At 40.7% G+C, this 24,498-nt stretch overlaps 1 protein-coding gene across 1 annotated transcript in view; it reads right to left on the reverse strand.

Annotated features, from left to right (window-relative positions):
• FARSB (phenylalanyl-tRNA synthetase subunit beta) overlaps window positions 1-24,498 on the reverse strand; it is a 73,057-nt gene that overhangs the window by 33,452 nt on the left and 15,107 nt on the right. The window contains exons 6-15 of the mRNA XM_025912803.2: window positions 22,121-22,271; window positions 21,233-21,341; window positions 19,092-19,162; window positions 17,579-17,640; window positions 16,609-16,660; window positions 13,147-13,208; window positions 12,468-12,675; window positions 11,908-11,988; window positions 8,524-8,616; window positions 4,750-4,867 (exon numbers count right to left, since the gene is read on the reverse strand). Of these exons, the coding sequence (XP_025768588.1) occupies window positions 4,750-4,867; window positions 8,524-8,616; window positions 11,908-11,988; window positions 12,468-12,675; window positions 13,147-13,208; window positions 16,609-16,660; window positions 17,579-17,640; window positions 19,092-19,162; window positions 21,233-21,341; window positions 22,121-22,271 (1,007 nt within the window). The remainder of the gene's footprint in view (window positions 1-4,749; window positions 4,868-8,523; window positions 8,617-11,907; window positions 11,989-12,467; window positions 12,676-13,146; window positions 13,209-16,608; window positions 16,661-17,578; window positions 17,641-19,091; window positions 19,163-21,232; window positions 21,342-22,120; window positions 22,272-24,498) is intronic.

Below are 24,498 nucleotides of genomic sequence, written 5' to 3' on the forward strand. Positions count from 1 at the left end.
ATAAATAAATTTACTACTTTGTTAATAGTTTAGTTTATATAGAAGGAACTATGAACAACTGAAATCCGTAACTCACAACAGCCTGATTTGATAGCTTCAGGGTTGCTTCTACCGACTTCCGTAATACAGCTGAAAATTCACCCCACACCAGAGTCTGCATTTAACTTCATTCCAAAGACACATGCCATTCTGCCCAAAAGGGATAAATCCGCTTAGCTGCTTGAGTCATGACTAATTTTTAACAATGGTGCAGCAACTTTGGATCCTACAGCTCAGTAAATGCAGTGGCTGGCTCAGCCTTAAAGAACCAGGATATGTTGGACTCCACACCGAAGTCTTAATATTTGAGAAGTGTGTCTGACTTAGTTGCTCAACAGGAAGCTAGCCTGATAGTCTCACAACACGGACGGTCAGTCAGTGAGTCCACACGAGCAGAAGAAAGTGTCCAATGAGGTCAAGAATGAAAACAGGCGCTGGTAGCCTTTCATTTGCTCTTACAGAAACGTAAGAGTACAATATGCACGAGAGTACAGGCGGGCAAATAAAATTGGTGGGAGGCATATAATAATCCAGCACAGATTTCTTCTTCATTTCCACTGAGGAAGATACACCTGCCTATACAAAACTGACATGAGGCTGGGAATCGGGGTTTTACTTAATGTTACAAAACAAGTCAGTGGTGACTGTCAATCCTTCTCTGTGCTATCAGGGTCCCTTGTACATTCCCTTGGAGCACTATGTATAAAAACCTATTTACGGGGGGCACCTGGGTGGCTCAGTCAGTGAAATGTCTGACTTCAGCTCAGGTCATGATCTCGCAGTTTGTGGGTTCAAGCCCAGCATGGGGCTCTGTACTGACAGCTCGGAGCCTAGAGCCTGCTACGGATTCTGTGTCTCCCTCGCTCTCTGCCCCTCCCCTGCTCACACGCACACTCTCTTTCTCTCAAAAACAAATAAACATTAAAAAAATAAAAACCAGTTCATCTCCCTCAAGACTCGCAACTCTTTCTCTTATATTCCAAACAGACCCTGCAAAGAAAAGGAACTCAAAGACTCTTCGGGGGCGCCTGGGTGGCTCAGTCAGTTAAGTGTCCGACTTTGGCTCAGGTCATGATCTCACAGTTCGTGGGTTCGAGCCCCACGTTGACAGCTCAGAGCCTGGAGCCTGCTTCGATTCTGTGTCTCCCTCTCTCTCTGCCCCTCGCCTGCTCACACTCTCTCTCTCAAAAATAAATAAACATAAAAAAAAAAAAAAAAAAAAAAAAGACTCTTCTACCAGTGCAATGAATGAGATGGTCTTGTTTACTCTTGCCATACATCCCTACCTTCTGAACTTTGGGTACAGCCCCCCCCCCCCCCCGCTAATGAAAATCTGGGATGTTTTTATATTACTGGAAAACTTCTCTATCGTTTCACTTTTGATACTCTAGATTTTTCTTCTTCAAAACAGTGTGACTATTTAGGAGGAAACGGCTAACTCCGACAGAAAAAAAATGCTTACTGGCTTGAAAGGCAGTAAAAATGTATGTGCTCAATTCACTGAGGAGAAGTGGCTGATGAATTACTGAAAAGAAAACAACATTCCTGTTTTTAATAACCCCCCCCCCACCAGTACATTTTGGTTTTTCATGCCCTAAAATAAGAAGATAGAATACAACAGAGGAAAACCCAATTAAATCAAAGGTTAGGACAAAAAACGGAGCCCCAAGTGGGGCAGCAAGGTGACATTAACCCTTTAATGGCTGGAGGCTTACAAGTCATTCTCATGGACAATCACCACAGACCAGGACGCTAGGTACCTGGCCTCAGGGACTGCTAATACCCCGCCAGTAAGAGCAGACACCAAAAGGTGCCTGTTACACGGCCAGAACTTTTCGAAACGCAAATTCATGTAATCCTTACAAAAATCCAGTAAGTGCAACCATCATCCCCACTGCTACAGATGAGAAAACAGGCACAGGGAGACTGAATAAATTGTCCGAGGTTAAGCAGCTCTTAAGTGGCAGGACCAGGACTCAAACCCCCAAACGCTGGCTGTACAGTCTTGAATCCATGGAGCTGAGCTGCCGCTGCTACAGAGTCCTCTGCGTACCCCCAAATGACAAGCAGGGGGTCCACCTGCACATACGCAGAATAATCCATCAGAAAAATGACTTGCTAGGATAAAAACTCCAGGTCTCCCTCAAGAGGAAACCTACTCCAGAGGGTGAACTTACTGAGCACGCCTCCCTCCTCTCATTCCTCAAACCCCACTGGCGGGAAAGGTTAAAGACAATAAACCAGAATGGTGCGAGATAACAGGCAAATGTCTTATCAGATGAAAATGGCTCCACGGGGAGAAGAGCAGAATAATCACAAGAAAAAACCGGAAAAAAAGGTCTGCTACAGAGATGAAAACTACTCTTTCTGATGACACAAAGTGTAGCAGAAATGCAAATCGGAGGTGACAAGTATACAGACTGAGTTTCTGGGGTTATCGCCAGGGTGATGTGTTACATGACAGCCCACAGCGCTACACTGAACAACAGCTCGCTCGCTCTCAACAGGCGGCCTTCTCTCCAAGCGTGGTCCTCGCTTGAGGAGTGGAGTCTGTGCCTGGGCCTTCCCAAAAACACATGAAAGAAAAAAACAGCAGAGACATCCCTACCAAGGGCTGCACCACAGCCAAGCGCTCTGTGCTCACAGCGAAAATGTCCTCGCGGCAATCGTGGGGACCTCAGCTTGCTCCTCACTCTCCAGACTCCGAGCCGCCTGCTTACAAGTGTGCCCAGCCCTGAAGCGCCCTGAGGGAGCCCCTGCCATTAGGGAAGAGGCCTACCGCTGAAACAGTATTACAGAACTTTTGAGGAAACTTAGTATAACTGACCTAATCCTATACACATCTGTAAATAGGTTGGATCACCAAGGATCAAAACATACAATTCAAAGAGCTAAGACGAAAGGAAAGGAGTCAAAATTAACAGAAAAACCTGACAGTGAAATCATAACAAATTCTCAGTTATCTGTACCGATGGAGGATTTGAGGCACAAGAACCCTCAGAACTACTTACAGCCGGCACGGAAAAGGTTTTGATTTCTACCACCAAAGAAAACTGATACACCACCCAAAGAAAATGCTACACAGACTGATATTAAAATAAACTTTTATTCTCTAAGGATATATGCACAGAAACCAAATTCTGGCCTTAGCTCAAAGTCCAAAATTTATCCAGCCTTGGGCAAATTAACACTTTCCTGTCTTAATTTTCCTATATATTAAGCATGGACAGTGTTTTTGGTCCCATCTGCCTCAAAGAGATGGATTAACAATCAAAAGAGAAGAAGTATGTTTAAAAAGATTTTGGAAAGTATAAAGTACCATCCAAATGCAAGGTGATGCCGTTCGCCGAAGACAAGGCCGCACACTGGGAAGTGGATGGAATCCAGCTTCGGCGGAAGAGTTTGCTACAAAAGGTTCACATACCGTCAGCATGGACGTGCCTCTCTAGTGTCCATTTCCTAAGATCAGCTGACTTACAGCCAACGGTTCTCAACTACTTTGGGCGGTCAGAACAACAGCCATATGATCCGCTTCAAGAGAAACTGAGGAAAAGGCCTTTGCTGGTGTCAACAGATTCAAAAGAAAACACGGAGTTCTGCAGTCTGGGGTGAGGCTCCTGAATAGAACACAGGATTTGAACAGTTAAATCCAGGGAACCAGAGAAAGACTGCCAGCAGTTCAGTCATTTGATGGCACCGCTCCCCAAGAAATGATCTCCTATGCAGCTCCAAACAGACCTCAGTCTGAAGACAAAAGTTTGAATAAGACTGACATCCTTGGCAATCAGGTTTAAGTACTAACTAAATACAGGTTTCTTCAGGAATCTCTGAGTTCCAAATGGTGGACCAAGCAACTGGCTGTACTAAGAAGTCCAGACGACACTCGAGACAAAACCTGGTAAAACGTGTATAATAACTAGTACAAGAGTGACAGCGAACAGCCACTGCTAACTAGAATGGCAAGATATCAAGTACTTTAAAATGACATGCACATAAATCACAGGATATAAGGAAATGTTCGTAGTACTTTTTTTTTTTTAATGTTTCTTTCTTTTTGAGAGAGAAAGAGACAGAGCATGAGGAGGGGAGGGGCAGAGAGACAGGGAGACACAGAATCAGAAGCAGGCTCCAGGCTCCGAGCTGTCAGCAGAGCCTCACGTGGAGCTGGAACCCATGAGCCGAAGTCAGATGCTTAATGGACTGAGAGACCCAGGCACCCCTCAAGTTGAGGTTTTAATAGGGTTCTTCATAAATGTTAAGTTCTTTACGATTTGCTTTCCATTTAAAGAAATAAGAGAGCAACCAAATATTTGAATATCTTCCTTGGATGGATTCATATCAATCATGAAAACTAAATTTATGAAACAAATGGGAAAATTTAAACACGAGCTGGGTCTTCGATGATAAAAGAGTGTGGCTTATTTTTTAAAAATCAAGAGTGGCCTCTGTTATCTTTTAGAGATACATTATCTTCTAGAAATACATACTAAAGTGTTTGCTGATGACACGACAGGATGTCTGGGAACTACATCAAAAGAACACGGGGAAGCAGGCTAGAGCACAAACAGATGAAAGACTGGCCATGTACTGATAACTGCTGAGCCGGGCGCTGGATTCACAGGGGTCATCATACTGCTTACCTTTTAATATGCAGGTGAAATTTTCATAATAAAATGCTTTCAGCAGGACTAAAAGTGGACTTGTTCTTACCTCTGCTAGAATCTTTTACTACAATGTCAGAGATTTCAAACAGTTTCAGAGGAAGGGGCATCTTCCGATTCGCAGCTATGGTCTTTAGGAGGCCAGGAAGAAGGGTAGTGCGTGCCACCTACAGGAGAACACGTGAAATTGCATTGACCAAAGGAGAACCAAACCGACCTGGTGACCAGGCCAGAACTCAACAGCTTCACAGCAAGACTCTTCTGGAAAATGCAATGCCTAAATATCCAAATCATTTTTAATTTTCAATTCCAAGACAAAAACTTAAAATATTCTGGCTTCCAAACTTAAAAAATGAAAAGTCACAAAACTTGATCCCAAAATGAGAAACAAGTATTATAAATACAATGCTTATATCTAGGATTGGTTAAGACTTCAAATATATAACTTTTCATACCTGCTTTATTTTATAAAGAAATTGAAGTAGATTACAAGAAACTCAAGTATTTATATAAGTTAAATCAGAATCAAATTCTTAAAAACCAAGACCAGGGAAAATGTAAATGCAATTAAAATACCATGACAACGAGAAAAAAGAACACAAATACGTAAGCACTAAAAAAAATTATGCAGTTGCTATGGGCAAGCTGTGACTATAGTTTTCAGCTTCGTAGCCAAAGAAATACAACCATACATCCTAGTTCTTAAAAACAAAACAGCTTCCCTACTTCTGTCTCAAATAAATTTCTCATTCTGAGCTCAAGGAGACAGGTGGGCTTTTGACGCATCATGTTACCAGACCAGTTTTATGAGCAGTAGTAGGAAACCATCATCAAGAACGTGGGCTCTGGAGTCAGACACGAGCACTGCCATCCTCTGCCCAGACTACTGCGTGAGCTCACGCTGGTTTCTTGGCTTCCACTCCTGCTACTTATGGTCTGTTCTCCACAATGATCCTTTAAAGCTCAAATCAGATCAGGAACCTCCCCTGCTCAAAAATCTAATAGGTTTCCACCCAACTGTGAATAAAACCATGCCCTACATGGGGTCCTTGTATCTAAATCTGGCCCTGGCATCCTCTCCAACTTCAACACATGCTGCCCCCACCGGGTGTACCGGGCTTCAGCCACACTCTGTGAGCAGACTTCCACCTCAGGCCTCCATGCCTCCTCCCTACCTCCACTTCATACGTTCTTCCTCTGGATTCACATGTGGCGGTCTTACTTTCTTTAGGTCTCTTCTCAACAGGTCCTCTCCCACAAAGGCCTGTCTGTCCTGACCACCCTGACTAAAACAGCAGCCCCTCTGAGATCCTACAGGTGTAACAGTAATAAGCCCCTAAGACTTGCTAGTAGAATGTGTGTTGAGGAAAGAGAACGGCTTTCCTATCAATCTCACTCTACCAACTGCTGCGAGCAGCCTTAATCTCGGTGCTTTTCTAAATACCACTCACGTTCGCGAATGGAGAGAAAGTGCCCAAACCAATCAGAAACAAAACTGCAGTGTTAAAAGAAAGCTTAACTTACTGTAATACAGACAAGCTTCCTGTGTAAATAATTTTTCTTAGGTTCCCCCCCCCCCATTTTACAGATAAGCCTTATTTGCTTGTTTAGAAACTCACGGCAATACAAATAGTGAAAACTGAATCCAATCAAACTTCTACATCTACCTACCGACATACTAGAAATATAGGGGACCAGTGGAACGTATTCCACAAAATCTTAACTGTGGGAACTCTACAGGACAAATGACCCCGTTTCTTCAACAAATAAAGTGAAAGGGAGAGAGGAAAAGACAGAGATGGCTAGAGGAGCAATCCGTAAATTAAAAAGACTTAAGAAACACATCAACTTTGTACGAACATTTGAATGCCAAATCAAACTATTAAAAAACTTGAGACAACTGGAAAAATGTGAACAATGATTGGCTACTTAAGGATACTAAAGAATACTATTGCTGACTTGGGGGAATGTGGTAACGTTCTGTAATTTTGTTTATAATTATAATAAAAATTTACATGTTTTAACTAAATGGCATTTCTTCTTACATCCATTCTCTAACATCTCTGTGAGAAAATACCCCCAAATTAAGAATTATGCAAGAGAAAGAATGGGCTTAGACAATAAACGGAGTTACAAGTCCACAAACAACTTTACATTTAACCATAAGCAAACAGAAACCTGTCAGCCCCATGAGTAGCAGGAGGATATATCTGCTAGTAAACCATGAATAAACTGCAGAATCTGTCGAATCCAAAAGATAGCCTCTCATCTAATGTATTTTATGCAGAATTATTGATTCTGAAAGTGTGCTAAACCACTACTATTTATAGTGATATTTAATGTGCTTCTGATTTGTTTTCCTTCCACTTACATAGAAAACAGAATGTAAACCTAAAGAACATTACCTCATCTTACATCTATCAAACTTGATAAACAAAACTGGGAGAAAACGGAAAACCTGGAATAAATGCAAATAAAAACCCAGTTAAGATTTACTGAAAAATCCCTCTACCCAAATGATTTTGAGTGTCTCCTATTAAAAAGAACACCATAAGAGAGAGCAGTAGAAAAGCTAGTGGGTCTCAAAGCAAACTTATGATCACAATCCTTCCAAATTGGCATAATTCTTCAAAGTTCTGACACCGAATACCAAGAAACAACTCATGTACTTGGTCCATGTTATTGTCAATTAGTTCTTTAAACAGCCTCGCCCTAATCTACCGCATTAGTGGGTAGCCCTATAGATTAAATCTAACTTTAAAAAAAAAATCTAAATTTTAACATTTTTAGAACTTTAAAAATTTTTAGAATTGAGCCTTCTTTTACAGATGTAAAAACCACAGAACTATCTTAAGAGTTCACATGTTATCAACAGCATTAATTTATTTGAAAGCATTTCTTCCCAATTCTAAGATTTCCCTTGATTCCAAACCCGGGTTAAAGAAAAATCATCAAGAGGGGCACCTGGGTGGCTCAGTCGGTTAAGTATCCGACTTCGGCCCAGATCATGATCTCACAGTTCGTGAGTTCGAGCCCCGCATCGGGCTCTGTGCTGACAGCTCAGAGCCTGGAACCTGCTTCGGACTGTTTCTCCCTCTCTCTCTGCCCCTCACCTGCGTGCACTCTCTCTCTCTCAAAAATAAATAAAACGTTAAAAAAATTTAAAAGAAAAAAAGAAAAATCATCAAGAATTGCGCCTGTAAGCAAAACAGAATGAGAGCGAGCCAGTATGAAAGAGGGGAGATGATTTAAAGTCATTAATAAGCAAAGGTATCATAATCTATAAAAAGAGCGCTTCAAGGTAATATCGAGTCTATAATGTAAATCATTTAACGCTTACTAAGGTAGTATCATTTGCACTGACATATTCCTACACCCTATGTGAAACTGCCATTGAACTAAAGGATTACCACGAAAAAAAATGGAGACGGCCTAGTCAAAAACTGATGTAGCAACTAATTTCAAAGTGAATGACTTCACAGAGGTACTGTGAATAGTTACTGACTCATTTACTACAAATGGGTAGAAAAGATGAAAACTTCAAATAGTACTTAAAAAGTCAACTGATTTGAAAGGAATGAAGTGGAAAGTTCAGATAAGACTGGGCTACACAGCACAGAGCAAGCAAAGACCCACTGTAAATCAATCAAGAAAAGATTACAAAAAGGTGTTAAGAATTTGTCAACAAAGTATGCAGGAACCAACTATCCTCTATCCAAGAAGAGACTTTTAAAAAGCTCTAAGACTTTGTTATCTGAAGTATAATAACTTATGTACCACCTCTCAGTATTTACTCAAACTCTTAGCTACTTAGAATTCTCACCTGGAATTCAGCTGTCTTAGGATTACTTATGTGGACTGCCTTTGTTGCAGAGATGTCCAAACCAAGTTTATCAGCAATATCTTCTTGGGAGCACTAAGAAGTACATACAAAATAAATAAGGAAAAACAGTGACTAAATTGAATATACAAAGTATTTAAGGCTATAAGTCAACTTACGGTCTTGTAGCAATGTAGATTCTCTGTATAAAGAAGTTAAAAAAAAAAGAAAAGAATACATGTATCAACTACTTCAGGGACACAGCAGATATAATTTCACATTAACAGTTCTTTTGCAAGGAGTTCTATCTATGATACAGAGGCAAAGTAAGTTTTCCACATGTTGATGGTGCTGTAACTGTATTTGGGCCCTTCCTAAGCTAGCCTCTCACTTACCAGTCTAGTCTCTTACAACTAGCTACCCATTCCCTGAATCTTACACTCTTCCTTCCTTCATTTTACCATAAGTGCCTTCCCCCAACCTACCTACTACCATCCCCCAACAGAGTTCCACCTCTTCCATAGATATATTCCTAGTGACTCCAACTTCTCTCTCTTTCCTTGGTGTTCCTATGGCTTTGTTTTGATTACCATTATAATGTCTGCTAAATACATACTGACTTACGGTAGAATGACAGGAGTAAGAGCAGAATTCAAGTGGCCTGAATTCTGCCCAACATTCTTTCTACTTGATCATTTAACTTCTGTGCATCTGTGCTTGATAAAGCTCTGAGGAATAAACTCTTTTTTTTTTTTTTTTTTAAAGATTTTCAACGTTTATTTTGGGACAGAGAGAGACAGAGCATGAACGGGGGAGGGGCAGAGAGAGAGGGAGACACAGAATCGGAAACAGGCTCCAGGCTCCGAGCCATCAGCCCAGAGCCTGACGCGGGGCTCGAACTCACGGACCGTGAGATCGTGACCTGGCTGAAGTCGGACGCTTAACCGACTGCGCCACCCAGGCGCCCCTCTGAGGAATAAACTCTTAAGCACTCACCCACCAAACAGAGAAAGAGGCTGGTCACAAAACCAGAATGATAGGCAGACGGTATGAAAATAAAACTCACTATTAGATGCATTACATCTAACAAATGAGTTAACAAGATAATGCAAATAAAGTACCTGGCACAAACTAAGCGCTCAAAGAAATATTAACAATGATGCTTAATAAATTACTAAGAACAAGTATCACATATTAATGCTAACTGCTAACTGCTGCAAAGGAGTTTAAAACTTAACATGAAAACTGATGTACCATCAGGGTACTGAACCATCTCCAACATTAGGTGATGTTGCCTAATTGCACTATTTTACCAAATGGTCTTAAAGGGCTAGTTAGTCTGCATTTCTCTTGGGGGGAAAAAAACACGGATGGGCTCAGATTTTATGTCAATGCCAGTTCTAATGATTCTTGCCACCTCTCTTGGGAGGGCTACTGAAGCCACATGCAGGCAGAGCAGAAAAAAGCTCCCTGATCTGCCATGGCTGCAGAGGTAGAGAATCATGGCAGGCATACTGGGAATAATCAAATTTTCTCTACAACACGGAGGTGGTTTTATAACAAGATATAATGTGATGAATTAGGAAATGCAATTTAAATAATGCAATCTATTCTCAAAAAGAACTCGTCTGTATTAAAAAAAAAAAAATCGTTCTGCACAGCAACATAGGTAGGTATGTGAGTGACCTTGTACTTTATCACAACAATGGAGGATAACGGACTGGGATTAGAAGCAGTTTAAATGTTTTCTTTTTAAACACTACTTCTGCAAAAAGGCAGGGAAACACACATGCCGAAGTGTAAACAGCAGTTAGTTCTGGGGAGGAAAACAGGGTTAGAATCCAGAGGGCCAACAGAAGGGAACAGTCATGGTTTACTCTACACGGTTCTGTACAGGTTTTGAATCCTTTCAAATCAATCCTATGTCACTTCATTTAAAAATTTTTTTTTAACATTTATTTATTTTTGAGAAAGAGCATGAGCAGGGGAGGGGCAGAGAGTGGGGAGGGACGCAGAATCCAAAGCAGGCTCCAGGCTCCGAGCTGTCAGCACAGAGCCCAACGTAGGACTCTAACCCAAGAACCATGAGATCATGACCTGAGCCAAACTCGAATGCTTAACTGAATGAGCCACCCACCTGGGTGTTAAGTGTCTGACTTCAGCTCAGGTCATGATCTCACAGTTCGTGGGTTCGAACTTGCGTTGTGTCTTGCTCTCTCAAAAATAAATAAATGTTAAAAAATAATTTTTAAATAAAATAAAATGCAATACATTTCTTGGGGCACCTGGGTGGTTCGGTCAGTTAAGCGTCTGACTTCAGCTCAGCTCATGATCTCAAGGTTCATGAATTCAAGCCCCATGTCAGGCCCTGCGTTGACAGCTCAGAACCCGAAACCTGCTTTGGATTCTGTGTCTCCCTCTCTCTGGCCCCTCCCCGGCTCATGCTCTGTTTCTCTCTCAGAAAGAAATAAAACATTAAAAACAATTAAAAAAACAAATTTAAAATCTAAATAAAGGACTAGTGAATCAGCAAAATGAAAATGTTGACCGAGAAGATCCGTGAGATCCCTTCCCATGTTAGCATCCTACAAATACAAATGCTCACTAAAAGGACCCGGAGAGGTTGCATCTCCCTCTCCCCACATACGTAGTAGCGTAGCCCCCACTCCTGCCTTCTGTAAATACAACACTGAGAAGTCTATGTCTAGAGTCGAGCTGAGGGGAGAAAACGAATTAGTTTTGTTTTCCTTTGGTTTGGGTTTTGCCCTACGTCATTAAGCAGAAGCTTGCTTGAATACTCAAGAACCACACTGTAGGCACCACATAAATGCTCAGCAAGAGAAGAAGGAACTATAAACGGCATACATATTTTATTCTTTTCAAATGGTCAATCTGCAGGGGGAAGGGGATTTCCTTCTATTTTGTAATAAAATTCATTTCCTGATTCAAGTCTTTTATGTCAGCTTTTCAACTCAAAGCAAATGTTGTGAACATGTTCAAAGACCAGTTTAATGTGTAACAGTCCACAAACCCTTAACCAGGGCGGCATCTAGTGGGCACAGACACAACCAAATTAAGACTAAATATTCTAACTTCATCAGTCTGGTTATGAAATTCATTGCGAATTCAACCCTTAACATTTCCATGCTAATAAAAAATACACAGTTATCTGTCATTTAAGACTGTTTTGTCCTTCATGATTTTCAGTGACTAAAAAGAAAACATTTCTTCACTAGAAATTGTACGTTCTCAAGTGAAAACATTTTTCTAGAACCTGGAAATGTTAGCAGTCCGGCTTTTGTAAGTTCGCGTCAGGAATCAGAGAATACAGTAATTCAGGGATTCACTGCCAACAATCAGCTGCACAGAAAAGCACACAGGACATACCAGAGCAAAGGTAAGCGCTTCGGTGAATCCGGCGGCCGCCATGTCATACCGTAGGAGCTCTGTGAGCTTATTAAGAGGAAACTGAAAAAAAGATATTTCACTTTATTTCACCTCAATAAAATTTCCTACTGACAAAAGGTTTAAACAAAACATGTCATTAAAAGGAAAACCCCCTTCCATCCTAATACCGCTAGCACCCCCGTTTTAGCCCTCCCCACCGCCCCACTATTCCTACACAGATGTACAAACCCCCACTTGACCTCTCCCACACCAAACTTCTGCCTTCAGGCCAGGATGAGGAAATGAATATCCCAGTTAAAGATTCAAAAGGGCTCCAAACTCGAAACCTGTCTTTCTTCAAGTACTAGCCATCACAAGTTTTCAACTTACTCTAATCCACTGGGCATCTGTTTTGTATCCTCTCCATAGCAAATGCCTCTCATGGCACAGCATGTCCAAATGCTACTTAATTCCTATGTTCTGTTTTTCCCAAAACCTTCCTGCCATTCAATAATCAGTCTCTAACAATAAGGAATATTTATTTAAGGGTGCAATCTTACTTGATTAGCTATGGTGTATGTTTTCGGGAGAGCCATCTGAATGTTGTTATATCCGTAAGCAATAGCTGCGTCTTCCACAATATCACATGCATGGATAACGTCAGCTCTGGTTGGAGGGATCTCAATCTCAATCTGATTCCCGTCGCCTATTACTTCGGACTTTAAATGCATCCTGGTTAGAAGCTTGGCAATATTTTCTGGAGTTTCTCTGAAACAGGAATGTACAATCCATAAACTTCCTGGATTACTTAAAACATGCTTATATTTTGGGGCGCCTGGGTGGCTCAGTGGGCTCAGTCATGATCTCATGGTTTGAGTTCGAGCCCCGCGTCGGGTCGGGCTCTGTGCGGACAGCTCGGAGCCTGGAGCCTGCTTCTGTTTCTGTGTCTCCCTCTCTCTCTGCCCCTCCCCTGCTCACACTCTGTCTCTGTCTCTCTCAAATATAAATAAACATTAAAAAATTTTTAAAAAAAATGCTTATATTTTGTTTTAAAATACTCTAAGTATCACCTTTCTTTCGGAGTTCCGTTAGACACTAGATATCACAACAGAGGATTTATTATCACTTACTCTGAAAAGATATGAAAACCCTAAGCATTCTTCCAAGAAAAATTAAAGTCCTGTGGGTACTTCATTCTTGAATTCTCTCCAACAGTAAATAAATGTTTTCAAAGCGTACCTGATTCCAACTTTTTTGTTAATTAGATCAGCTCTCACTATCTCTTTTCGGTAAGCCAGTTCCTTCAAAGAGAAAAAGTTTGAGAAGCTTCAGTCATTCCCTGTCAGCTACAGTGTTAGACTCTAATTTTACGTCATCTTACTGTGGCAGTTTGCCCTCCCAAAAAAACGTTGTTAGAGCGAGACACTGAAAATAAACATAATGTTTCGAAAACATTATGGAGGAATAAATCTGCTACATTACGTTCATAACTGAACATTCTACTTGCTAGACAACAGGAACTTCTCAGAAATATAAAATGTCAAACGCTTTTCTCTTAGATGATCAATCACCACTCTCTACAATAAAACCCTGGTACATCATTTCTAAGATGCTTATAAATCCTAAAGATTTTGAATCTCCTCTCATGCAAGCTGGTGTATACGACCAAGAAAGAGTTCAAATACCACCGTGTACTATCAAATATCACCATTAAGCTAAATCTAGGTGTTACAAAGAAACTCCTTTCTTATCATTTATTCTGGTGGGGAATGCGACCAGGCGCCCCCAGACAGTCCTAGCGATCATCAACCTGCTCTAGAAGGTAGGGCTGGAAGCATCTCATAAATCGGTACTCACTCTCCTTCAAACAGCACATAACTGTGTGTGCCATGTTAGGTAGGAACAAATATGTATAAAACTCAGGCTTTTCGGCACCTTTGCACACATATCTATGAATGTTTCTTATCACTAAATTACTCTCAAAAGTGTAACTACCACTAGCAAAAAAGGCTGTATCTAAAAATGTTTGGATTCAAGTAAGGACAATGGGCCAGAGCCCTGCCATTCAAAATGCAGTTCTCAGGCAGAAACATCATCATCACCCAAGTGCCTCTTAGAAATGCAGACTCTTTGGCCTTGTTGCTGGGAGCAGTGACAATGGAACTACTGAATCCAGATCTGATATCAAGATCCTGAGCTGATGTGACTGCACGTTAGGGTTTAAAAAGTACAACACCAGATGCTAATGACTGCCACAGAAACAACCTTCACTGAGTCGTTAATATGAACTAAACAGTACAAGACACTTTGAAGATACTAACCTTAACCCTCACAACAGATACTATTAGATTTCTTATTTGTGAAATGAGAATAGTAAATTTTAGATGAGTAACTATTCCCTGATCACAACAATGGTAAGCTGCTGAGGTTGTGACGCTATATTCCCAGTGCTTACAAACATGCTCACAAGAGAATAAGCACTTGGTATACAATTAATGAGTAAGTGTGTCCAAGTAGCAAATGAACAAACACGTGAACTGACATGTTCAGGCAGCCTAATTCCAAGGCTCCCACCATCAACCACCAGCCTCTCTCACTGCCTTCCACTTTATCTTTTCAGGTCCTCTTATTCTTTTATATGAAATAACAGAAGACTAGGAAGAACTTCCAAAGTGTTTTAAAAAACATGCTATTTCACATGAGGAACAATCAGTTCCTCAGAAGGTCATTCTCTTCTGGGAGGACAATCTGAGAAGAGCTGTTTTAATCCACATTTATAAGGAAATAAATTAACAAATGACAACACTGATACAGTACTCCCGTTCAGAAATCCCATCATTTCAAATTTATGAAACCTCTTTATAATGCAAACAAATTCAAGGAATTAGCTACATGAGAAAAGTCAACCAAATTTTAACGTATCTTTTTCTTCCTCAAAGTACATATTTCACTTTTGTTAACACTTGATGATTCTTGGGGCGTCTGGGTGGCTCAGTCGGTTGGGTGGCCGACTTCAGCTCAGGTCACGATCTCACAGTCCAGGAGTTCAAGCCCTGCGTCGGGCTCTGTGCTGACAGCTCAGAGCCCGGAGCCTGCTTCGGATTCTGTGTCTCCCTCTCTCTCTGCCCCTCCCCTGCTCATACTCTGTCTCTGTCTCTCAAAAATAAACATTAAAAAAAAAAAGTTAAACAAAAAATACTTGACAGTTCTTCACATTAAAGAGAAAAAAACTTTCTCAACTCGAGACATCACTGTAAAACAAACTAAAAAGCTATCTCTGGCTAATCCCAAGTACTACTGTGGTAAATCACATAAACGGCCAATTCTTCCCAACTCTGCTGCATCCATGGACTCACAATATAGCACTTGAGGCCCCCACACTGAGAAATGAGAGTCTATTTCACACTCCTTCAATCTAGCAAAATGACTGGCTTAGGCCAACAGGACACCATGCTTAAAAATACTGAAGCACTGGACTTGCTCTCTCTCGCTGCTGGGAACCCTGCAACTGCCACCATGTAATAAAGACCAAACTACCTTGCTGGATGTGACAGACACTTGACCTGGGTACTCCAAGGCTAAGCAGACTTGATCGAGGCCATCAAAGGTCATCTAGCTGCTAGCCTACCAACCAGCTGATGACCCGGAACAAGGCTGGCAGAGGTTAGCCAAGCCAGCTCAGACCAGAACTACCCAGCTGACCAACAGAATCATGATTCTATTGTTCATGGTCATGAACAAATCTTTGTTGTTTTAAGTCACTAAGTCTTAAGATATCAGTTAATTATATAACAAAAGGTAACAGCCACTAAAAATTTTTAACTGATACTGCCCATAATTTCAACGTTTTCTATAGTTATACATTTATTTTGAATTATCATCAATATTCTAGAATAAAATAGGATGCTAAATTACTCATGTTTTCAGGACGGGGTGTTCTGACCTCAGCAGGTTTCATCTACTTTAAAAGCTATTTAAATAGTAGAAACTATTCCAGGCTGTGATCCACTTCTTAAGTGACGGAGGAATAGTGAAAATTCCAAAGAAAAAGAGCTTAAAGAATGGCCTCACTGAATCATAACCACAACTAAATGACTAATACAGTCATGTGTTGGAATGGTCATCTTTATTTATAAAACCATCTTAGGGGAAGAAAAAAACCCAGTCAGTTAAGAATAATGTTGGTTTAGATTTTTCTTTTACTAAGATCCTACGTCTGGACAATAATCGTGCTTATTCCTTAGTCCTGCTAATACATTCGGAATTTTTAGTTACAGTGATGGCCTTTAGCAACTGTTAACTCAAACGTGAACAGATTAATTAGGTTTGGAGGGCTGAATGATCTTAAAAGGGGTCAGACTATAAATTACCCAGTTAACTAGCTAATAGAAGAAATCAGAGGAATTCTGGCCACGTACTGTGGTCATATAATGGAGTTGGTGGCTGAAGCCCAACTGTCGCACAGCTCTCCCACTTAACAGCAAGAGGCAAGCTATTTAACATCTGAAGGTCTCTAACTCCATCTGGGAGAGGGAATTAATAACAGCACCCACCTTCACAGGGGCAATGTGATTATGTCCATGTAATGCACATAGTATAGTGCCTGCCATGTGGGTGGACGGACGGACGGACATACAAGGAGCACTCCAGCACCATTATTGTTACCACCTGTGTTATCAAGTCCACTTCTTAAATACTTACTGGAAAGATGTATGATTTTCCATTAGGAAAAACTACCTCAGCGGCTTCAACCCTTAGAAAAAAAAAAAAGAGAAAGCCAGAAATAAAACACTTAAAAAAAAGGCAGTGAGTTCTAGAAATGAACGTATGGCTCACAAGTCTCTCACTTGGCCTGTAACAGTAGCCTCAACACATTCAATCCATTCACGTTCCAACACTGCCGCCTGGATTAATCCCCCTGCATTCGCCGCCCCCCTGCTGTTGCACTCCCCGTGGCTCCCATCTCTCCTGGGGCAGCGCACGCCTGACGTTCTCTTCTCGGGGCTGCAAAGCACGCTTCCCCTGTGGGCTCCCCGCCAACACGGACGCACACATTCCAGCCTTCACCAGGGTGCTGTGTTACACCACGAAAGCTGGCTACGCAACCGCTCAGGGGCGCATCAAGCAACAAAACTGGCACCGCCGCGCGATTTCAGGCGTGGGCTCTGCAGTGATGCAGCTATTCTGAATTATAATGAACACTTGAATGAACAATGATGCTGATACGCAGCAAGGGCCGTTTAAATGTTGTCTAAGCCAACAATAGGCTCTGGAAAAAAATACAGAGATCTTAGTGATACATAGAGGATAAATGCTTTGCTCTCATACGTGCTTCCCTACTTGTTTAGCTGTTCCTCAGCTGCCCCTCCATGTTTACATCCTCAAATGCAATGATCGTTAAACACAGCTTGAATTTCGTTGCCTCCACGAGGTCTGCCCAGGTGCCTCAGCTGGCAATAACCTGCCCTTACAGCCAGAACGTCACTGAAATTTATTTTAAAGTACTTATCACTTTTTATTTTATACATTTATGTTCGGATCTTAGCCCCCGCAAAGAGCGGATATATTCTAATCACCAGAGCCACGTTTTTCATCTTTACGTCTAACACAAGGCCTTACTGCTTTGCCTTCAGAACAACAGGCTGTCAATAAAGATGTCAAATGAACTTACATGAACGGATTCTCACAATATTCACTGAACATGGTGACAATAACATCGAGAACTATTTTTGCCTGCAAAAAAAAAAAGGAAAAGACAAATATTGTAATCTACAGATATATTCTCTCTTCACTCAGATGGAAGTGAAAATTTAATTTAGTCCTCAAACATCTAAAAATGAGACTTTATATAAACATTCTAAAAAAGGGAGTGGAATAAGAGCTTGTGAGCTAAAGTAGGCCTAGCCATACCTTCAGGTGGTCTGCATTTATTCAGTTCTCTGAGGGTTAACAATCCATGACTGAAACAAATCATCCACTTCCCCCGGCCCTCCCCCTTGGGTTCACCAAGTTCCAAGGGAGACAAATGGCTAAGTCTGGGGGTAAACCTCATCAGTGTCCTAGATCCTGCAGCCAGGTGCCCGACCCTGGCTCGACCACTCACTAGTAACCGGACTTTGGGCCAGTTCCTTACCATCTTTGTAGGTCACCATCTTCATCTGTTACATGGAGACAATAAAATTCCTATAGTCTCATCTGGTTATTATGAAGATTAAATGTTTTAATGTGAGAGCAATGCCTGGCATACTGCAAGGGCCATACAGATTTCTTAAAGTTTTTAACTGGAAAAATATTCTCAGAAAAAAATACAGTAAACTTATTGGGATATAGGCTTTGCTTTTACATACCCTTCACTGTTTAAATGTAAGATTTAGGAAAGCCACCTAAAGGTCTGTTAACGTATGAATTCTTTTTAATTGGTAAATAGTGTAAGCCATTATCACTCTAGGATTTCTGACGGCAAATATGGCCCATAAAAGTTATAAATGAAATACCTTACAGTGGTGTCCAATCCTGTTAAGATGTATTAGATGCCATTTATCTGCCCTATTTCTACAGGCCAGGCTTCTCCTGCCGTTCAAGCTTATCTTTCCCAATTTACTTACCTGCCACCTCACCTTACACCTTACTTAACCCGTGTAAAGAAATCGGGGGTGGGGGGTGTTTCATAGCAATCTAATATACGTATTTACTAAAAGTGACTGAACTAGTATTCTACATACTCTAGATATCATCACATGCACATGCCCTTTGTCAACTTGCTAAATAACGCTTCTTTATAGCCAGTTCATTTTTAAAAACTTATTACCAGGTACACAAGGCACCAAATTACTCCGCATTTAAATTAAGCCAACAAACAAGTTATACAACACTTTATTCCATTTCTCAATTTTACAGTTAGGTATATGGCTAATTCTCCCACCAGAATGAGTTCCTTAAAGTCAAGAAACTTGTACCTCATTAAATTCACAGCACTGGAAAGACAGAAGTACTCATTAAAGGTTTGTTGATTAAATGAACACACCATTACCAAGCACAGAACATCTACAGTTTTCTAATTTTCTAAATTTCTGAAGTATGTTCCCATCTACGAAATCAACACTTTGTAGTTCAGCCATATAGTCTTGGCCAGAAATAAAATCTGTCCTGTCCGACACTATAAAAGTGGAATCTGTTTCACTTACCTTAGTAAAGTCCGTTCCTGTGCATTCAATAAATACATTTCGAGTATTTACAGTTATTTTGGAATGATTTCCTGCAACAAACACAAGGTAACAAAAACAATCAGTTTCAGAAATACAGGTGCACTACAAAAGCTCTCCAACACAGGAATGACATTTTCAATTAGGACACGATATAAACTGATATCTCAGAGGTAAGGTGAAAATGCAACTTTTATTTTAAGCCCCCACTGCAAGCAGGTGCATCAAAACAGTAACCAGCTGTTACTAAGTGCATTCAGCCCACCAGCTGCTCTGCCGGCACCGGAAGAAGCCGTCTCCTCGCACCTTCACCACAACCCTGTGCTGGAGCTGCAGGTAGAACGAACACTCAGAGCTTGAGCTCCTTGACCCTGATCCCAATCCATGAAGCAGCAAGGCTATGGTATGGTCTCAGTCCGGCTACTCTGAAGCTCAGGTTCTGAACCACTGTAACAGCTCAAGTCTAAGACCTCAAGGACAACAAACTCTTCTCATCATGAATCAACTAAACCTTCTCCTCTCCAAAAGGGTAACATCTACGGCTCTGAGGTCATTAAATTTTATGAATACATTCAAGTTGCCTCATCAAACAAGCCCTCAGGACTGAGAAAAAGAGGGCCGAAATTCAGCTTAAAAGTTTTAACTATAAAATAGCAGGTTACTGATGAATGGATAAAGAAATTGTGGTTTATATACACAATGGAGTACTACGTGGCAATAAGAAAGAATGAAATTTGGCCCTTTGTAGCAACGTGGATGGAACTGGAGAGTGTTATGCTAAGTGAAATAAGCCATACAGAGAAAGACAGATACCATATGTTTTCACTCTTTTTTATTTTTTATTTTTTTAACGTTTATTTATTTTTGGGACAGAGAGAGACAGAGCATGAACGGGGGAGGGGCAGAGAGAGAGGGAGACACAGAATCCGAAACAGGCTCCAGGCTCCGAGCCATCAGCCCAGAGCCTGACGCGGGGCTCGAACTCACGGACCACGAGATCGTGACCTGGCTGAAGTCGGATGCTTAACCGACTGCGCCACCCAGGCACCCCTGTTTTCACTCTTATATGGATCCTGAGAAACTTAACAGAAACCCATGGGGGAGGGGAAGGGAAAAAAAAAAAAGAGGTTAGAGTGGGAGAGAGCCAAAGCATAAGAGACTCTTAAAAACTGAGAACAAACTGAGGGTTGATGGGGGGTGGGAGGGAGGGAGCGGGGGGTGGGAGGGAGGGAGCGGGGGGTGATGGGTATTGAGGAGGGCAACTTTTGGGATGAGCACTGGGTGTTGTATGGAAACCAATTTGACAATAAATTTCATATACTGGGGGGGAAAAAAAGAAAAAAATAGGTTAGACAGAATTTGAGCTTAACCAAGCAAATCACAGGCTAAAACCAAAATATCAACACCCTCTGGAAGAACAGGACAGAATCCAGAGACTGGCACCAGTAAGTACCTATGTACCGATATTTACACATTTAAACGTTATATACTGGGGGAGACTGGGGGCTCAGTCAGTTGAGTGTCTGACTTCAGCTCATGTCACGACCTCGCAGTTCCTGGGTTTCAGCCCTGAGTGGGGCTCCACACTGACAGCCTGCTGGTGATTCTCTCTCTCTCTCTCTCTCCCTCTCTCTCTCTCTGCCCCTCCCCCACTCATGCTCCATCTGTCTCTCTCTCTCAAAAATAATAAAAAAATCTCTAAAAAAAATCTCTAAAAAAAAATAAAATTAAGGGGCGCCTGGGTGGCTCAGTCGATTGAGCATCCGACTTCTGCTCAGGTCATGGTCTCACGGTACATGAGTTTGAACCCGGCACTGGGCTCACTGCTGTCCGTGCATAGCCCGCTTCAGATCCTCTGTCTGTCTGTCTCTCTGCCCTTCTCATGCTATCAAAAAATAAACGTTAAAAAAAATTTTTTTTGTTATATAAAAACACCAGTAAAACGTTTATTAAATAAAAACCATTACAATAAAATCTACAAAATTCTGAGATTCCAGATGAAGATTTGATTTGATTCAGCCAAGTCTAAAGTTCAATTCTACAGAAATATTGAAGATAAAACAGAAAAAAACCCAAAAAACAGAAAACAAACAAAAAACCCTGAGGCTCAAGAAACAACTCACCATTGATGATTGGAGGCATTGAAAGGACGACACCGTTGCTATCATAGATAACTGGGAACAGGGGTTTATTTTCAATGATATGTAAGTAATGTTTAAGGTGGTTGTCAGTCTGAAAAAAAGTAAGCCAAATTATGAATTAGTTTACACACCTATCTAGCACAGAAAAATAATAAAACGGTCCCAAATGAGAGAAAGTTCTAGATTTGATTTGCTAATATAAATATCTCAATAGCCTTGTATACCTCCTCTCCAACAGAAGAGAGATGAGAACACAGCCTGGCCATTTTTCAAGACTGAAAACAGATTTGCAAGCCTGAATGGTCTCAAGCAGAACACAAACCATCACAAAACTACCTCAACAGGAAGGAAATCACTGGCCAATCAGGCCAAGGATAAGAGCTGCTTTTTCTGAATGATACCTATTACTTTTATTTTTCAAATGCCATTTAAAGTGACTACTGAATGATTGTAAGTGCTGGAACCTAAAATGCTCAACAGTAGGAGGTAGATACATTGTAATATTGTTTCTCACAAAAAACTAGCTTAATCTTATTCTTCTTCGTATTCTCATGAGGTTTAATTATACCTGGACAGGAATATCACAATGTGGCATATTCCGCTGCATTGGTTCTCAATTCTAGCTGTAGATTAAAATCACCAAGAGGTTAAAAAAAGTAACAAAAGTATGCCCAGGCCACACTCTAGATCAAAGGAATCAGTAGCTCGTGGATGGAGCTAAGACACAGTTTTTTAAAAGGACTCATTTAAAATATTTTTTTAATAAAAATTAAAAGTAGTCACTTACATCTCCCTATTCCAAGACCAGACATTAAAGGAATTTTCTTGATTTATGGAGAGCTATTGCATAAGATAAAAAAAACCACATACCTTGTATATGGTCATCAATTCACAGGCTGTATACTCCTTGGTCTTGTTTAGAGGCTTGAATTTGATATCTGAAGGTCGCTTTGCAGTGTAAGTAAAAGGGCCTGACAAAGTGTCCAAATCATGGGTACCGATAGCAACCAAGGCTCTTTTCCTAAATGTTGAGAGAAAAGAGGGAGAGGACAGACAAAACAAGTTCTAACAGTCCAAAGCAGATATTCGGGAGCTAACACGTTTTAACAAAACGATTTTTGACACTTCCCTAAAATAGCCTGTTACTACAAGGCAAGTTTAGAAGAGTATAATGAACAAATTCTCACAGCCATCCAGAGTAATGAGGAATTCTAAAGCTACTTAAAGCACATTATTTCAGGAGCCAGAATAGATTCCTTGCTGCAGTGCTCTCCTAAGTACTGTGTTAACTAGGACATTAGTGAACACTCCCTTTTTCTTTTAACTCCTCTTTGGGTCTTCAAGTGAACAAATGTTTTATTAGAATAAACTACCAAACTGCTGTGTTTTTTGGTTTTTCTATGTTTTCCTTAATTTTCTGTCACAAAGCTGTAGGACTTCAATAAGGGAAAAAATTAAAGAACTGTGAATTACATTTAAAATTTAATGTGCAAGGGAAGTTCAGAAGGTATTAATTTCATTTGTTCTACAGTTTATGTGCAAAGGATTTAAGGAAATTTTAGGAATTTATAGCAAGTTAAGACTAGGAGAGAAAGAAATAGAAACAGGAATATAAAACAGAGCCAGGAACAATATTAATACTAATTTAGAATCTAAAGGCCTACAGTCTTAGCACACAGTGTCACAGATTTAGCTCTAAGCTTTCTCAAAGACAATTCAAAAAGAAACTTGGTCAAAATGTATGCCATTCTTAAGACTTCTTAAAATTAGTTTTAGAGGGACATACAAATATATTTTGGTATTTATGTATAAGTGCATATACACACCAGATAAAATGCATTGGCAATCAAGGATTTTATGAAGGTCCACATTACATGACCTGTGAGATAGTTTTCAAAAGTTGTAAGAAATCAATCTTGGTCATCCTTCAAGACAGGTAACAAGAAATTTAAGAAATAAAACTGTTAACAAGCACAAAGAAGTGTTACTTTACTCTGAGTTATGTGCTTCCGGAAGATAGTAACTCCAGAAATATCATAGGTTGTAATACACAGTTCCATAAGTTTAGATACATTAACTCAAACCCATGTGTAAGAAGGTCCATGTGTGTGTGTTTTTTTTTTAATTTTTTTTTTTTTAACGTTTATTTATTTTTGAGACAGAGAGACAGAGCATGAACGGGGGAGGGTCAGAGAGAGGGAGACACAGAATCTGAAACAGGCTCCAGGCTCTGAGCTGTCAGCACAGAGCCTGACGCGGGGCTCGAACTCACGGACCGTGAGATCATGACCTGAGCCGAAGTCGGTCGGCCGCCCAACCGACTGAGCCACCCAGGCGCCCGTGTGTGTTTTTTTAAGATAGTAATGATTCCTTAATCCTAAGAGTATCCCCACAAAAGGTCACTAAATTTCGATTTCAAACCCATCACAAAAAAATAAATTCCATATGAATCAAAGAGCTATGCATTTGGAAAAACGAGATAAACACACATACACTCACAGAAGGAACTACAAAAATTATTCAAAAGAAAATACAGGACAATGTGTAAAACTGGAGTAGGACACCCCTTAAGACACAAAATATATCCCAGATATATGAAAATATGCAACCTAAAAAGAAGTTAGAAATCAAGATTTCCCTATCATACTGGCAAAAATTGTAAAGTCTTGCCCTGAAAAAGCAGGGGAGAGCTGAAAGAACAGAGTGGGAAATTCAGTGGTTGCCAACTGCAGAGGTCTCGCCTAGCTAAGTGTTTTGAATCTGAGTCTAAGTATTCAAAAGTCTTTGCTGGCAAGACAAAATCACTCCTCAGAGAAAATCAAGAACCTTACCCATAACATAACATTCTATGTGCAATCAAAAGACAGGGAAATGGGACTCCTACTCTAGACAAAAAACCAGTCTGTAAAAACCAATGCTAAGATGACCCAGACTGTCAAATCACCATGCAAATTTTAAAGCTCCTACCATAAAAAATGTTCAAGAATTATGGGGAAAATATACACATAAGGAGCAGAAAAGGAAATAACAGCAAAAAAATAAAAAGTAAACAAAAAAAAAAAGAAACACTTAAGAAGCAGCCAAGAGGGGGCACCTGGGTGGCTCAGTGGGTTGAGCATCTGACTTCAGCTCGGATCATGATCCCCTGGTCAGTGAGTCAGAGCCCCACTTAGGGCTCTGCTGTTAGCTCGGAGCCTAGGGCCTGCTTTGGATTCTGTCTCCCTCTCTCTCCGCACCTCCCCTGTGTG

The sequence above is a fragment of the Puma concolor genome, chromosome C1 (genome assembly GCF_028749965.1).
Source record: "Puma concolor isolate L17-30 chromosome C1, mPumCon1.1.hap2, whole genome shotgun sequence".
NCBI classification, from domain to species: Eukaryota; Metazoa; Chordata; class Mammalia; order Carnivora; family Felidae; genus Puma; species Puma concolor.